Source organism: Ailuropoda melanoleuca, chromosome 16, assembly GCF_002007445.2.
Source record: "Ailuropoda melanoleuca isolate Jingjing chromosome 16, ASM200744v2, whole genome shotgun sequence".
NCBI lineage: Eukaryota > Metazoa > Chordata > Mammalia > Carnivora > Ursidae > Ailuropoda > Ailuropoda melanoleuca.
The window spans coordinates 55434-70054 of NC_048233.1; the positions used below are offsets into that span (position 1 = coordinate 55434).

The 14621-nt window shown below is 43.5% G+C and overlaps 1 protein-coding gene across 2 annotated transcripts in view; it reads right to left on the reverse strand.

Moving 5' to 3' along the window:
• Nucleotides 1-14621, reverse strand: part of TUBA8 (tubulin alpha 8) — a 47008-nt gene that overhangs the window by 11966 nt on the left and 20421 nt on the right. Inside the window, exon 1 of one of the 2 annotated variants that reach the window (XM_002926724.4) lies at nucleotides 7703-7884. The exons of the other annotated variant lie outside the window; for it this stretch is intronic. Within the exon in view, the coding sequence (XP_002926770.1) occupies nucleotides 7703-7705 (3 nt within the window). The 5' untranslated portion in view covers nucleotides 7706-7884. Of the gene's footprint in view, nucleotides 1-7702; nucleotides 7885-14621 lie in introns of those variants that run through there. 2 annotated transcript variants of the gene reach the window in all.

Sequence of the window (14621 nt, forward strand, 5' to 3'; positions counted from 1 at the left end):
TTCCACATTATAGAAAACACCACGATCAGAGTGATAGGTGACGTCATGAGAAAAGAATAAAATAAATTCAGAAGGTGAAACTTCTACAGGGCAATTGATACAATCTTTTTAGTTCATGAAAAATAAAGATGATTGGAGAGATTGTTCCATATCAAAAGAAACTCAAGAAACATAAATCCACATGTAGTATGTGTACTTTGCCTGAAATCTGGTTTGAACAAATTAAAATTATTTGGGGGACAAATAGAGAAATTGATTAATTTTGTTAAGCATGATAATGAAAGTATAGTTAGGTATGACAATGTCCTTATTTTTTAGGGTCATTTTTTTTAAAAATTATGTTCAGTTAGCCAACATCATTAGCTTTTGAGGGTCACTTCTAAAGCATTTGGGGCAAAATGCCATGACATCTGTATTTTACTTTAAAATACTTCAACAATTGTTGGAGAGGATGTGGAGAAAGGGGATCCCTCCTACATTGTTGGTGGGAATGTAAGTTGGTATAGCCACTCTGGAAAACAGTGTGGAGGTCCCTTAAAAAGTTAAAAATTGAGCTACCCTATGATCCTGACTGGATTAAGAAGCTGTGGTCCATATACACAATGGAATATTACTCAGCTATCAGAAAGAACGAGTTCTCAACATTTGCTGCAACATGGACGGCACTGGAGGAGATAATGCTAAGTGAAATAAGTCAAGCAGAGAAAGACAATTATCATATGATTTCTCTCATCTATGGAACATAAGAACTAGGATGATCAGTAGGGGAAGAATGGGATAAGGAAAGGGGGGGTAATGAGAAGGGGGAATGAAACATGAGACTATGAACTCTAGCAGAGAAAGACAATTATCATATGATTTCTCTCATCTATGGAACATAAGAACTAGGATGATCAGTAGGGGAAGAATGGGATAAGGAAAGGGGGGGTAATGAGAAGGGGGAATGAAACATGAGACTATGAACTCTGAGAAACAAACTGAGGGCTTCAGAGGGGAGGGGGGCGGGGGAATGGGATAGACCGGTGATGGGTAGTAAGGAGGGCACGTATTGCATGGTGCACTGGGTGTTATATGCAACTAATGAATCATCGAACTTTACATTAAAAAATTAAAATTAAAAATCAAAAAAAATAAATGCTGTTATGTCACAGTAAAAAAAATAAATAAAATACTTCAACAAATGCAGCAGATAAAGTAAAAATGGCAGAAAAATAATAATAATTATTATTAAATCTAGATCATATATGTAAGGGTGGCATTATGGTACTACTCCAGAGATTTAAAATTTTTCATACTAAAAAGAAAAAAATTAAAGAAAGGAACTAGAGGGAAAATGGGAGTAAAGATTCCACTCACCATTATTACCTTATCCTGTAGGGCCCAGGCTCTTCCTGTCCCATTTCACTTAGTCATTTATTCAACTAACAATATTAAGAACTAACTTGTCAGGGCACTGAACTAGCCTCCTCCAGCCACTGCCTGATCACCATCCCCATCTTCCACCCTGGAAATTCTACATAGATAAACACAGAGCAGACCCAGTACTGATAGCCTTGTGAGGTCAGCCCTCATACCAAAGAAAGGTCATCCATCTGGCACAACGGGATGTTATGCCAACTGCAAAAGTTTAGACTGGCCTCATGCACCACCAAATATGATTCCCTCCCCATTTCAAAGATGAAAAATCTGAAACTCAGAAAGGTAAAGGGACAGATTCAAGATTTCACAGCTCTGCAGCAAGAGCCCAGACTGGAATCCAGGTCTTTTGACCTCAGCCTGAGTTCTTTCCTTTACACCACACAACCTCCAGTCTCACTCTCACTTGTCTTCTGAACTTCCAGGGCCCTGGGGCATGCCCCCATCTACATCAATGCAAGCCTGATAGTGTATATAGCAAGGCCAAGCTTGTATAGCAAAACTCCAAACAGAAAAAACCTCCAGTGCAAAGAGAAACTGAGAATGGCTTATGGTAGTAGCCTCTTTGAAAATGGGTCATCCTTCTCTGATAGAACCAGGATCTGTTTCTCAGGGCTGGTGTGTATAAGGAGAGGGAGGGGGACAAAGTACAGAAGAAGCTGACCCAGCAGAGGATATTTAAGTCCTAAATTTGCTCTAAACTCAGATTTCAGATTACCCTCTTTAGCCAATCAGAGCTCATGTTTTCTCTCTCACACTATTTCTCTCTCTCAGTTCCATTTTGAATCTGGGCTTATCGAGCTCAGACCACTTCTGTGCTCCAAGGATGCTATGAGGGGAAGGGGGCGGGCCCCCTGTGTGCTGCTGGACCTCTCTGCCCAGCAATCCAGGGGGTGAAGATGAGGGAGATGGAGAAACCTAACAGAGGAGTTTCCTTTTCTCAAGAAAAGCATGACATCCTTGGAGGATCTAGTGCTGGTGTAACTACAAAAGTTACCCACTCTGTTCATTCCTAAAACAAATATTTATTGTGTTATCGTGGGTAAGAAGGTATCAAAAGGTACTAGGCTAACTCCTACTTATCCTATTCATTAAATGTCACTTCTTACAGGAAGTCTGGAAAACCACAAACCAGCACAGGGCCCCTACTATGTGCTCCCACAATCCTCTTCTTCCCTATCATTGTATTTATCATGCCATATTATAGTTGCTTGTTCAATTTTCTGACTTTCCTAGCAGAAAGAATACGTTCTATGAGGGCAAGGAACCCTTGCTTACTCAGTGCATCCCCAGCATCAAGCACAGTGCTTGAATGTAGTAGGTGCTCAATAAATATAGGGATGATTAGAATGAGAACTCTGCACTGAGGGGTCTTAAAATCTAACAAGAGAGTAGCCAGTGCCAAAGAGACAATGGGAGTTCAAAGGAGAAAAAACAACTCTGGCTTGGTTTCCTGGAACAGGAATATCTGCAGCGACCTTGACCAATTTAGACATGCCAAAATGATCGTTTTAGTTGAGCTTAGGGACAATGTGAACAAGAGGCAGGAAAATTTAGGGCAAGTCCCACAAATGGCACAGTTTGCCTGACGTGTAGGCTCATGAAAGGCAGAGCAGATGAGACATCTGTGCCACCTACCCTCACCTTCCATGGGAAAGGGAGCCTGTGTTTTGCAGAACATCAAAAAAAAAAAATTCTAGAACTTTACAGCCCTTTTACAATTCTACTATAAGAAACCCTTTCTTATATCAATCTTATATTATTTCTATTTTAATAATAGTCATTCCCTTTCTTTTTGCTCTCAGAGGACTGAGATCAGCTAATTAGGAACCCCTGCAGAAGGAGGCTTTGTAGCTTCAAAAACCATTTTGAAGTATCATAAAACAGTAAAACTGGCATATTATCTGGGAAAGAAACTGACACAGACCAGCAGTATTTGCCATGTGAAAACCTGAGACCAGTCCACAACCCCTGAGCACCAACATGGTCAAATGCCACACAGTTGCTTTCAGGAAACATATTATTACACCAAATTAAGTTTGGTTGTCAGGCTGGGCTAATAAATCACCTATATTTTAGGATCTAGGTTAAAGATGGCAAATAAAAAGTAGATCCACAGTGTTACGGAGGAATAACTAAAGTAAGAAGAAATGTGATTCATAAAAGAGTGCTTGAATTCTCTCTGCTCCAAACCCTTCAATTACAGCATATTTGGAATCACTCAGAACAAAGAATACATAGTAAGCCAGAAAGCAAGAACAAAAATTTGACCTAAATTAACATCAGTGAGTGAAAGTGGCTCAAGAGAGGGGCTCACATTATAGGCACTGTATTTAGGGCAGCAATAGGGATTACATAAGACCACCTTTAGGAATGGCAGGGGTGTGCGATAAGTAGATCCCCAGCCTGAGAGACCCATTGGTGTCCAAAGGCCCTTAGGCTTTAACTGACATTGGGGGCAAGTGTGAGAGACAGTTAAGAAGTTTTAATCTGGTGTACACCACCCACTCCATTTTCCCATTCTCTTCCACAGTTTATTATCTGGGAGAAATTCTAACAGGAAGACACAGACAGGGGAAATGTCAACCACAAAGGCCACAGATAGCCTTTGGTGGCCAAAGGGAAAAGGAGCAGTTGGTCCACTCCGCCCCCAAGGAAGGACAGTTGGGTCCACCCACCCCCTATCGCCGGTCCTGAATTCACCAGCTACTTCCCCCTCAGAAGTTATTTTTAACTTTTCGTCTTCCTCTCAAGGTCACTCAGGAGCCCCCTCAGAAAGGACACTCAGCAACAGCAATAGTCCTCTAGCTCTGCATGGGCCTGACCTGAGCCTGGAAGCTTCTTATGAAAACTCCTCCTAATTTAGCCGGCACCTTTGCCCTAGCCACTGCTGAGGAAAGTTCTGTTCATCAGGGCTCTTCTGCTGCTCAGAGGCATGTACCCCCACAATGTCTGGGGGAATCTGTGCTTTGTAATGGGAAGGGCAGATGCAGCAGTGACTCCAGCAATGGTCTGAGGTCAGAAAATAAGTATGGACCCTGCAGAGCTCAGCCATGCCTATGTGGGGGCAGCGTGCAGAAGACTGCAGACACAGAAGCAGTGTCCATCTCGTGCCCAAACACTCTCCCTTGCCCTCTATTTTTTTTTCTGCTTTTTTTTTTCTGCTTTTTTTTTTTTTTAGGAAATAGGCTCTTTGTTGCCATTTCATGCCTATCCCCATCTGAACTGGTGCTCCCTCATTCAGAAGGAATGCAGTTAAGATGGCTGTGCTGCCTACTGGGTGTTTACCCCAAAGATACAGACGTAGTGAGGAGAAGGGCCATATGCACCCCAATGTTCATAGCAGCACTGTCCACAATAGCTAAATCGTGGAAGGAGCCAAGATGCCCTTCAACAGATGACTGGATTAAGAAGCTGTGGTCCATATATACAATGGAATATTACTCAGCTATCAGAAAGAACGAATTCTCAACATTTGCTGCAACATGGACGGCACTGGAGGAGATAATGCTAAGTGAAATAAGTCAAGCAGAGAAAGACAATTATCATATGATTTCTCTCATCTATGGAACATAAGAACTAGGATGATCGGTAGGGGAAGAAAGGGATAAAGAAAGGGGGGGTAATCAGAAGGGGGAAGGAAACACGAAAGACTATGGACTATGAGAAGCAAACTGAAGACTTCAGAGGGGAGGGGGTGGGGGAATGGGATAGACTGGTGATGGGTAGTAAGGAGGGCACGTATTGCATGGTGCACTGGGTGTTATACGCAACTAATGAAGCATCGAACTTTGCATCAGAATCCAGGGATGTACTGTATGGTGACTAACATAATATAATAATAAACTTAAAAAAAAAAAAAAGATGGCTGTGCTGCAGATGTTCTCACCTCCCCATAAACCCAGACACTTTCTCTGTGCCCTGATGTCATTGACATGGGCTTGACTTGGGGCACCTGGCCAGGAGTCTCCATACCACTTTCCCCAAAGGCATCCTAGTCTCAGTTCCCAGAAGAACTGCTTCCTAGAAGGACACTGAGAGCAGATGGGAATGCTCAGTTATAGGATTAGTTATACATTTCTTACTCAGAACCTACAGGACTGTTGAATCTAATTCTTCTTAACACAGAAGCAGGCCTCTCCCTCCAACCCCCACAAGGGAAGGGAATTCTGGAGGATGGCTGCCTGAAACCACCTGTTAAAGGAAGTAAAGTCCTTTCTGCAAGGGTGGGATTCTTTGGGTCTTTGTTTATTAGATGTGTCAGTCTAGCCTTTTAGGAAAGAGTCAAGAGATTTTTTAAAAAGAGATTCTATGAGTAGGAAATGGCCAATAAAAAATGTTTTCCCATTAAGACAATGCTGCCCATGTAATTAAATATTTTAAACACAACCTGCTATACAAAATTCAGTTTCATAATAAATAAAATATTCTCTTTTCAAAATATTCAACCATAGGTTTTCAGTTAAACAACCACATTTAAAATAAGTTTTTACTGTTTAAAATTTTTATTTACCAGATATTTTCGGAAACTTGCCTATTGAATATACATTAAGTTTGCTCAGAGGGCTAGATTATGGTCCTTGGCTCCCCTGTAAGCCTCCTTTAGGCTCTACTCTGAGAGTCACGATGGTATTCAGGTCAAAATTAAAACATGCAAGAGAAAGCACTTTGAAGATTATAAGGCACTACATGCCAGATACTATAAATATTAAATATCAAATTTTGAGTATGCTGCCTAGAATTGCTTCAGAATAATAAGAAGTGAGGGAAAGGGGAATAAATGAAGCAAGACTTGTCATAAGTAGATAATTGTTGAAACTGGATGAGGCATATCCTGGGGTTGACTATGCCATTCTCTCCCCTGTTGTATATGGTTGAAATTCTCCACAATAAGAAGTTTAAAATAGTAAAGCTAGGTGGAGCCTTGGAAATTGTAACTATAACCCCTCTTCATTTTGTAGATGAGAAGGCCAGTCCAGAGAGGTTAATGGACCTTCCTGAAGCTAGCCAGGAGTCAAAATCTTTCTCTGGGCTTCTTCTATGGCCTCACATCAGGGGCCTCCGACAGGAGTGGATTCCTTTGGCTGCTATCACCAATATTTCCCAAGTTCTTCAAGCTCCCAGGTGGGTCTGGGAGCTTGCTCCTGAGAAAGAGGCTACTGGACAGACCTCTAGCTAAAAAACAGCTGGAGCCAGAGCTAGAGGCCCTGGGCACTTTCCAAACAGAGCAGAGGCTGGGGGAGGAGGGGAGTTTTCTGGCTTGCTCTGCTCTGTCACTGACACCTAGAGCAAGAGTACCCAGAGAACCTGACCTTGGCTTATGAGACTTGCTTATTCTGTTCCCCTCCTCCACCCAACCCTTCCAACCCACCTCCCTGCTACCAAAATACCAGGGCTCTGAACAAGGAGATTCCAGGTTTTCCAGCGTTCAGGGAAGTGGATTGGGGACGATTTTACCCACTCCCGGGGGAGAGGGAGGGAGGGTGACGGGAAGGATTCTGGAGGGCCTGAAGAGGCTCCCCTCCAGCAAGTAAGATCTGGTCTACAAAACGAGTTAGATTTTGGGGAGGGAGAACGGAGCCACCCCTGAGCCCTTAACCATGATAGTAAACAAAAGAGGAGCCTGAGGTCCCCTTTCCTTCCGGAGGGAGACTTCTGTGTGCCAAAGTGCTTCCGATCCTGACCGAGGGAAAAACTGGGGAGTTGGCGTGGGGCACCCAAGTTTTAAACGCCCCCCAAACCAAAGCGAATGTTCAGAGACCAGAAAGGAAAACGAACTCAAGTGTGGGGAGCCTGTGACACCCTAAGTCCTCTATCACATCCTGGGGCTCAGTCACACTTGATTGGATTTGGGGACCTAACTGCGCCCGCTCCCCCAGCCGCTGGGGCCCAGCTCACCCACCTGTAATCCCTGGACTGTCCCCTACTTAGCCCACTCTAGTCCCTGAGCTGCCCACCTGAGGATCGCCCAGAATCTCACCTCTTCTGCGCGGGCTTCCCACGCCCTCCCTCTCCTCACTGCGTGCGCAAATCCCCCTTAGGTCCCTTTGGGGGACTATTCGCCTCAGGTCTCTACTTTATGCCTATTATGAAGGGTACTTGCACGGTGTCCTCCGCCCGAGGGTACAGACCCCCTTGACCCTGAACTGACAGCCCAAGAGACTTCGAGCTCTGAAGATCCAAAGCAATGGTTCCGTTGGCCCCCGAGTAGATATGGATCTCGGCTGGGTGCCAGTTGCGCGCCCCAGATCCCCAGCCCCCAGCCCCGGGCCCTGGAAAGGCTCACCATCGCGGCTGCTCTCCTCGCTGGCTCGCCTCGCAGCTGGGCCTGCCCACCCCAACTGCTCTAGATACAGCCGCCTCCGCTGTTGTGACACACTGGGTGGGAGGGGGCCGGGGGACAGACATGCTGGGCCAGCAGCTGCCCTGCAGCATCACAGTGCCCAGGGAGGGGAGGGACCGGAGCAGGTCACAATTGCTCTTCCCCGCCCACCCGCGGCTCAAATCCCCGGGCAGCGCCGTGGCCCCACCCCGCCTCTGGGTGCACCCTCGGCATTGGGAACTGCTCGCCCTGGGAACTGCGGGGTTGAGTTCCCAGCGCTTCCGTGGCTCGGTGGGGGTGGCAGTCCTATTACCAAAGCGCACTTGTACACTCTGTGTGATCGGCCATTAGCTGGAAAGCTGCTTAGGAAAGAAATGTAAAAGTGCTGCTAAACAAAATGTTCATCACTGCCCAAACTTTCATTCTCTTCCTGCTGCCAAACACTAGCTGCCAGGAAGGACTGGGCCAGGCAGGAAAGGCACCTAATTGGGGTTTAGTTGACAGCAGTCACCCTACACCCAGGAGCATGCAGGGCTCCCTGCTAGGAGGAGTAGGCTTCCAAGCTCCGCTCTGCTTCTTACCTGCCTGTGCTGAGCCTCTGCCCTAGTAACCTGTTTCTACTTCCATCTAAGCCTGTGTGGTCACTGGAGAATTAATTGAGATAACATATATAAAGCCATAGAGCTCCTGGTACACAGCAGGTGCTCAGTACTTAAGCTGTTTCTGTTTCTACTGCTCTATTTGGTGTACATCACTCCTCCACCATTAATTTCAAATCTCTTTCTTGATCCATTTATCATCACTCCCTCTTCCTTACTTTTTAGCCCAGAATGTACTAAATCATATCAGGGTTCTGGCTTCCTCTTTGCCCAATAATAGGGCCTCCTCCTGGTGGCCACAATGATGTTGCAGGGCAAGGGATTTCTCTAGTTGGAGACGGCTGGGAGCAACTGAGTCTGGCCTTGGTAAGATCCCCTCTCTTTACACTTCTGATTTTGGCAACATTATTAAACCTCCATCCACTTTCCCCAGCAGAGGCCAATCCCTGCTGAAATATGAAACCCAGTCTCCCATCCCACTTTTCTCAGGCACCTGACCACCAATCATCGAATCACTCCAGGCAAATTCATGGCTTTTCTCAAGATACTACTACACAGAGTTGGTTTGACTAAAGTACTACACTTTGCCCACTGATACATACAGTACTTATTAGGTTATGAGTTGAATTTTTGTCTGTCTTAATATAAGATCCTGAAAATTGAGAATCATGATTAAGCTAACTCCCAAGCATATAATGGTAAATGCTCAATAAAGGATAATGACTATTACTAACTATATATTTCTTTCTCTTCCAAATCCCATAGCATATTCCATTACTTCTTCCATTACACTTATCACTTTCCACTTTGGATTCTAGATATGTGTGTGTGTGCATGTGTTTAAACATTCCTACAAATTTGGAACACCTTAAAGGCAACGGTTATGTTGTCCTCCCCCATCAAAAGTGACTAGTTGATCCTAGGTATTTACTCAAAGGATACAAAATTACAGATTCAAAGGGGTACATGCACCTCGATGTTTATAGCAACATTATCAACAATAGCCAAACTATGGAGAGAGCCCAAATGTCCATCGACTGAAGAATAGATAAAGAAAATGTGGTGCAAAGCGAAATAAGTCAAACAGAGACAGACAATTATCACATGGTTTCACTCATTTACGGAACATAAGAAGTAGGAAGATCGGTAGGAGAAGAAAGGGGAGAAGGAAGGGGGGGTTAAAAAGAAGGGGGAATGAACCATGAGAGACTATGGACTCTGGGAAACAAACTGAAGACTTCAGAGGGGAGGGGGGTGGGGGATTGGGATAGGCCGGTGATGGGTATTAAGGAGGGCACGTATTGCATGGAGCACTGGGTGTTATAAGCAAGTAATGAATCATGGAACTTTACATCAAAAACTTGGGATGTACTGTATAGTGACTAACATAATAAAAAAATTATTATAAAAAAAGGAAAAAAAGAAAATGTGGTGCATATATACAATGGAATATTACTCAATCATCTAAAAGAATGAAATCTTGCCATTTGCAATGATATGGATGGAGCTAGAGTGTATTATGCTGAAATCAGTCAGTCAGAGAAAGACAAATACCACATGATCTCACTCACATGTGGAATTTAAGAAACAAAACAGATGAACATATGGGAAGAGGGGAAAGAAAAAAGGGAGAAAGGGAAACAAACCATAGAGACACTTAACAGAGAACAAACTGAGGGCTGATGGAGGGAGGCAGGTGGGGGATGGGCTAGACGAGTGATGTATATTAAAGAGGGCACTTGTGATGAGCACTGATGCTGTATGTATGTGAAGAATCACCAAATTCTATTCCAGAAACTAATATTGCACTGTATGTTCACTAATTAAAATTTACATTAAAAAAAAGACCTGCTATGTGGTCATAGCATTGACAACAGACCCAATTTGACTGGCCATTCATGTATCTGCCACACAGAGGAGTGGGAGCCCCACAAAGTTACAGAGATCAGTAAGGAATAGCAAAGTCAAGACTGAGAACAGCTGGGTTTGGATTTCCTGGAAAGCCTGGGACAGAGGCCAAGACAGAATCCAGGGAGCAAAGTTGAGTGGTTGTTAGATCAACAAGCCCATGGTGAGCTGCCCAAGGGTCAGTGTCCATGAGCCAGGCGCAGACACAGCAGAGGCTGGGGGCGGGAGAGAGCCTTCTGGGAGACCTGGATCTCTGAAAGCTCATGAGCACTTACACTTTCAGTCAATTTCACTGACATTTATTGAGTATGTATGATGTGTCAGATACTGTCTAGGGTGGGGGATATAGCAATAAATGCATCAGACCAAAAAGAAGTAGCTAGTTGAGTGTATCAAAGATGCTCAATAAACACTGTTGAATAAAATGATTTTTGAGTTCTCCTTGTGAATCAGCAAATATGTTGTGAACAGGTGCTTAATGTCTCAAGATAAAAATGATAATGACAATACTAGTGATTATGATGATGCCCTTTTTTTAAATTTTAATGTTTTTTATTATATTATGTTAGTCACCATACAGTACATCCCTGGTTTCTGATGTAAAGTTCGATGATTCATTAGTTGCGTATAACACCCAGTGCACCATGTAATACATGCCCTCCTTACCACCCATCACCAGCCTATCCCATTCCCCTACCCCCCTCCCCTCTGAAGCCCTCAGTTTGTTTCTCAGAGTCCATAGTCTCTCATGCTTCATTCCCCCTTCTGATTACCCACCCTTTCTTTATCCCTTTCTTCCCCTACCAATCTTCCTAGTTCTTATGTTCCATAGATGAGAGAAATCATATGATAATTGCCCTTTGAACTTTGTCATCCTTCCCTTTATGGAGTTTGGGCTGGAGGGAGCCATGACCACCCCATAAATGCTGGGTTGTGCTCTCCCCCCCATTCCTATGTTGAAGCCCTAATCCCCACTGTGCCTATTTGGAGACAGGGCCATTAGGGAGATAACTAAAGTTAAATGAAGTCACTAAGAGTAGGGCCCTAATCCAGTGTCTGGTGTCCTTGTAGGAAGATGAAGTGACACAAGGAATGCACATGCACAGAGGAAGGCCATATGAGGACACAAAAAGGAAGCTGTATACAAGTCAGAAAGAGAGGTCTCACCAGAAATTGGCCCTGCTGGATGTTAGTCTTAGATTTCCAGCCTCCAGAGCTATGAGAAAATTCATTTCTGTTGTTTAATATACCCAGTGTGTGATATTTTGTTATGACAGCTGGAGCAGACTAAGACTGTGGCCTTAGGGTCTTTGGAATAAAAAAAAAAAAATGCTTGCTTCCTTTTAGTTTTTAAATCCTCTTAAAATTATTTGACTTGTGGCAACCCAGATTTCATTGATAATTCCCCATCCCACTTCCACCCTATGCCTTTATCACTGAGTGGAAGTTTGGAAAGGAGGAAGGACATGTTTTTTCAGTCCCTGGATGATTATTATGTTTCAACTTTACTGGGTCATAGGATTCCCAGATATTTGGTCAGAAAATTATTATGGGTGTATCTGCGAGGGTTCTTCTGAATGAGATTAACATGTGAATCAGTAGACTGGGTAAAGCAGACTGCCCTTGATAACGTGGTGGATTTCACCCAATAAACTGAAGACTGGAATAGAAACAGAAAGCTAAGTAAGAGAGAACGGCTGCCTGCCAGGACATTACATTAGTCTCTCGCCCTTGGACTAGAACTGTACCATCAGTTCTCCTGGGTCTCCAGCTTGATGACTGCAGATCTTGGGATCTGTCAGCTCCCATAATCACGTGAGCCAATTCCTTAAGTCAATACTTCTCTCCTTCTCTCTCTCTCTCTCCCTCTTTCTCTCCCTCTCGATAAAAATGATAACAACAATACTAGTGATTATATTTCTGAGAAAAAAAATTCCTGTTCACTGTTACTCAGGCCTTGTAAAGAAATTACTCCGCATCCCAGTAACTATGTATGAATGCATTTCTTGCATGAATTTTTTGGGCTGTGAAGTCACATTCTCAAATATAATCATTTTTGTGATAGTCTAAAAAGTTGAGCCACATCCATTTGAGTAGGAGGTAAGGTAATTTCTATCAGTCACTCAAGAGAAGAGTTAGTCTTCATGATATTTATATACTTATTATTTATACAGTATTTATTTACACTTATGTCTGTCATATTTGCTGACACAACACTTTCTATGTGCCAAACACTGTGCTAAGGGTTTATCTCTTTTATTCCTTACCATAAACCTCTGAAATTAAAAAATTTGTTATCCCATTTTAAAAATGAACTATCTGACTTAGAAATGTTATTGTCAATCCTGGGGCACCTGGGCGGCTCAGTCGGTAAAGCATCGAACTCTTGGTTTCGGCTCAGGTCATGATCTTGGGCTCACTGGGGAGTCTGCTTGAGATTTTCTCTCTCTCTGCCCAACTCCCCTTCAAATAAATAAATAAATAAATAAATAAATAAATCTTAAAAAGAAAAAGGACATATTAACTCAATCCTGATCAAAACTGTTAAGAGGTAGAGCTGGGGTTTGTACTCAGGGAGTCTGGTACCAAAGGCTAAACTCAAATGTTCCATCATTACCTATAAAGTGGAACTGGAAGGGCAAACTGCAGGTAAAGAGGACTTCTCCTCATTCTCTTAGCTTAGACTTTGAGAGTCCACATATCTAGTTTGGTGCTCCCAGGGGTGTGTATTAAAGATGGAGTTCCCGTGGGGAGGGAGACTGGGAACCTGGAGGAAGAGATACAAAAAAAAAGACCTGTTAATTTCCAGGCACCTACACTGCTGTGAGATGACAAATTCCAGACAGCAGATTAGATTTTATAATCAGATTATCTAGATTTAGGTATTCATCATGTTTACTTAACTTTGGTTATTCTCTAGTCTTTTTTTTTTTTCTTTTTTATTTATTTGACAGAGATAGAGACAGCCAGAGAGAGAGGGAACACAAGCAGGGGGAGTGGGAGAGGAAGAAGCAGGCTCATAGCAGAGGAGGCTGATGTGGGGCTCGATCCCATAACGCCGGGATCATGCCCTGAGCCGAAGGCAGACGTTTAACCGCTGTGCCACCCAGGCACCCCCGGTTATTCTCTAGTCTTAAGTACACTCGCATATACACAATAATAGTCCAACCTGTTTCTCCTGTGCTGCCTGGTACTAAGAGAAGGACGGGAATCTTTGGCCACAGTAATCACAGATGAAGTGGTTCTCTTTGAAGTCTGCATGGTTGCAGCCACCATAATCATCAAGACACCATCAAGGAGGTGAGTCTCAGGATAAATTTGGAGTCACACAATCCAGTTTACCTTCTCCCGAGCAAGTCTCCTTTCAAAATCAACCTTAAGAGAGTCTGGGTTGTTTTGTTTTAAGCTGGGGAAGGCAGTATTTTCCTATTGCCCTGATTCTTCCTCTGCTCACACTCCTCCCAATTGGTTGACACCAGAAATGGCACCTTTTAGTGCATGATCTCCATAACTTTAGCTTTTAATCCCTGTTAAACTCACCTCCCCTGAGGTGATCAGCCCTTTAGGCTCACTTAGGTCAGCCACAGAGAATTCAGCAGAAAAATGAAGCAGTGAGAATGTGAGGCGGTAGGCGCTTAGGCCTGGGGGTCAAAGACAGACAAGCAAATTGCAAAGAATGCTGAGGTTGGGGAACTAAGAAAAAAACTCATTTCCCTCACAAGTTGGCTCAAGCTGATTAGAGGCCAGTGCGGAAGGCCTTACCCTCATTGCATCTAAGGTTCTGTTACAGATCAGGTAACCACTTTCTTCAGCTGCCAGCCCCTAAAAAACCATCAACAGATCTGTGTGGGATAAAGTCAGCAAAGATAAGGCAGTTGAGTCATTACCTTCTTCTCTCTGAAGCTTTGGTATTCTGTTTATAGTTAATTCTTTAATTGTTAGATTAATTGCCTCTTGTTGGACATTGAAACAATTGGCTGAATTGTCTCTGTCTTTTTTGGGGTGGCAGTTATTTCACATATTGCTGTGAGTATTGCAAAGTGATCCAATCTCTCTGGACCACACCCTGGCAGTATGTTAAAAGAGCTGGAAACCTGTTCTCACCACTGACGTTATAAATTGACTTCAGAAAATTATCCAAGAAAATACCACACAAGGAAAATAATAGTACTGTTTCGTGGCATTTTCATATGCATCTGTTTAGAGCTGCTATTCATATCAGCAAAAAGTCAGAAAGAACTGAAATGGCCAGCTTATTAATAGGAAGGGATATGGGGCACCTGGGTGGCTCAATCCGTTAAGTGTCTGCCTTCGGCTCAGGTCATGATCCGAGAGTCCTGGGATCTAGTCCCACATCAGGCTCCCTGCTCAGTGGC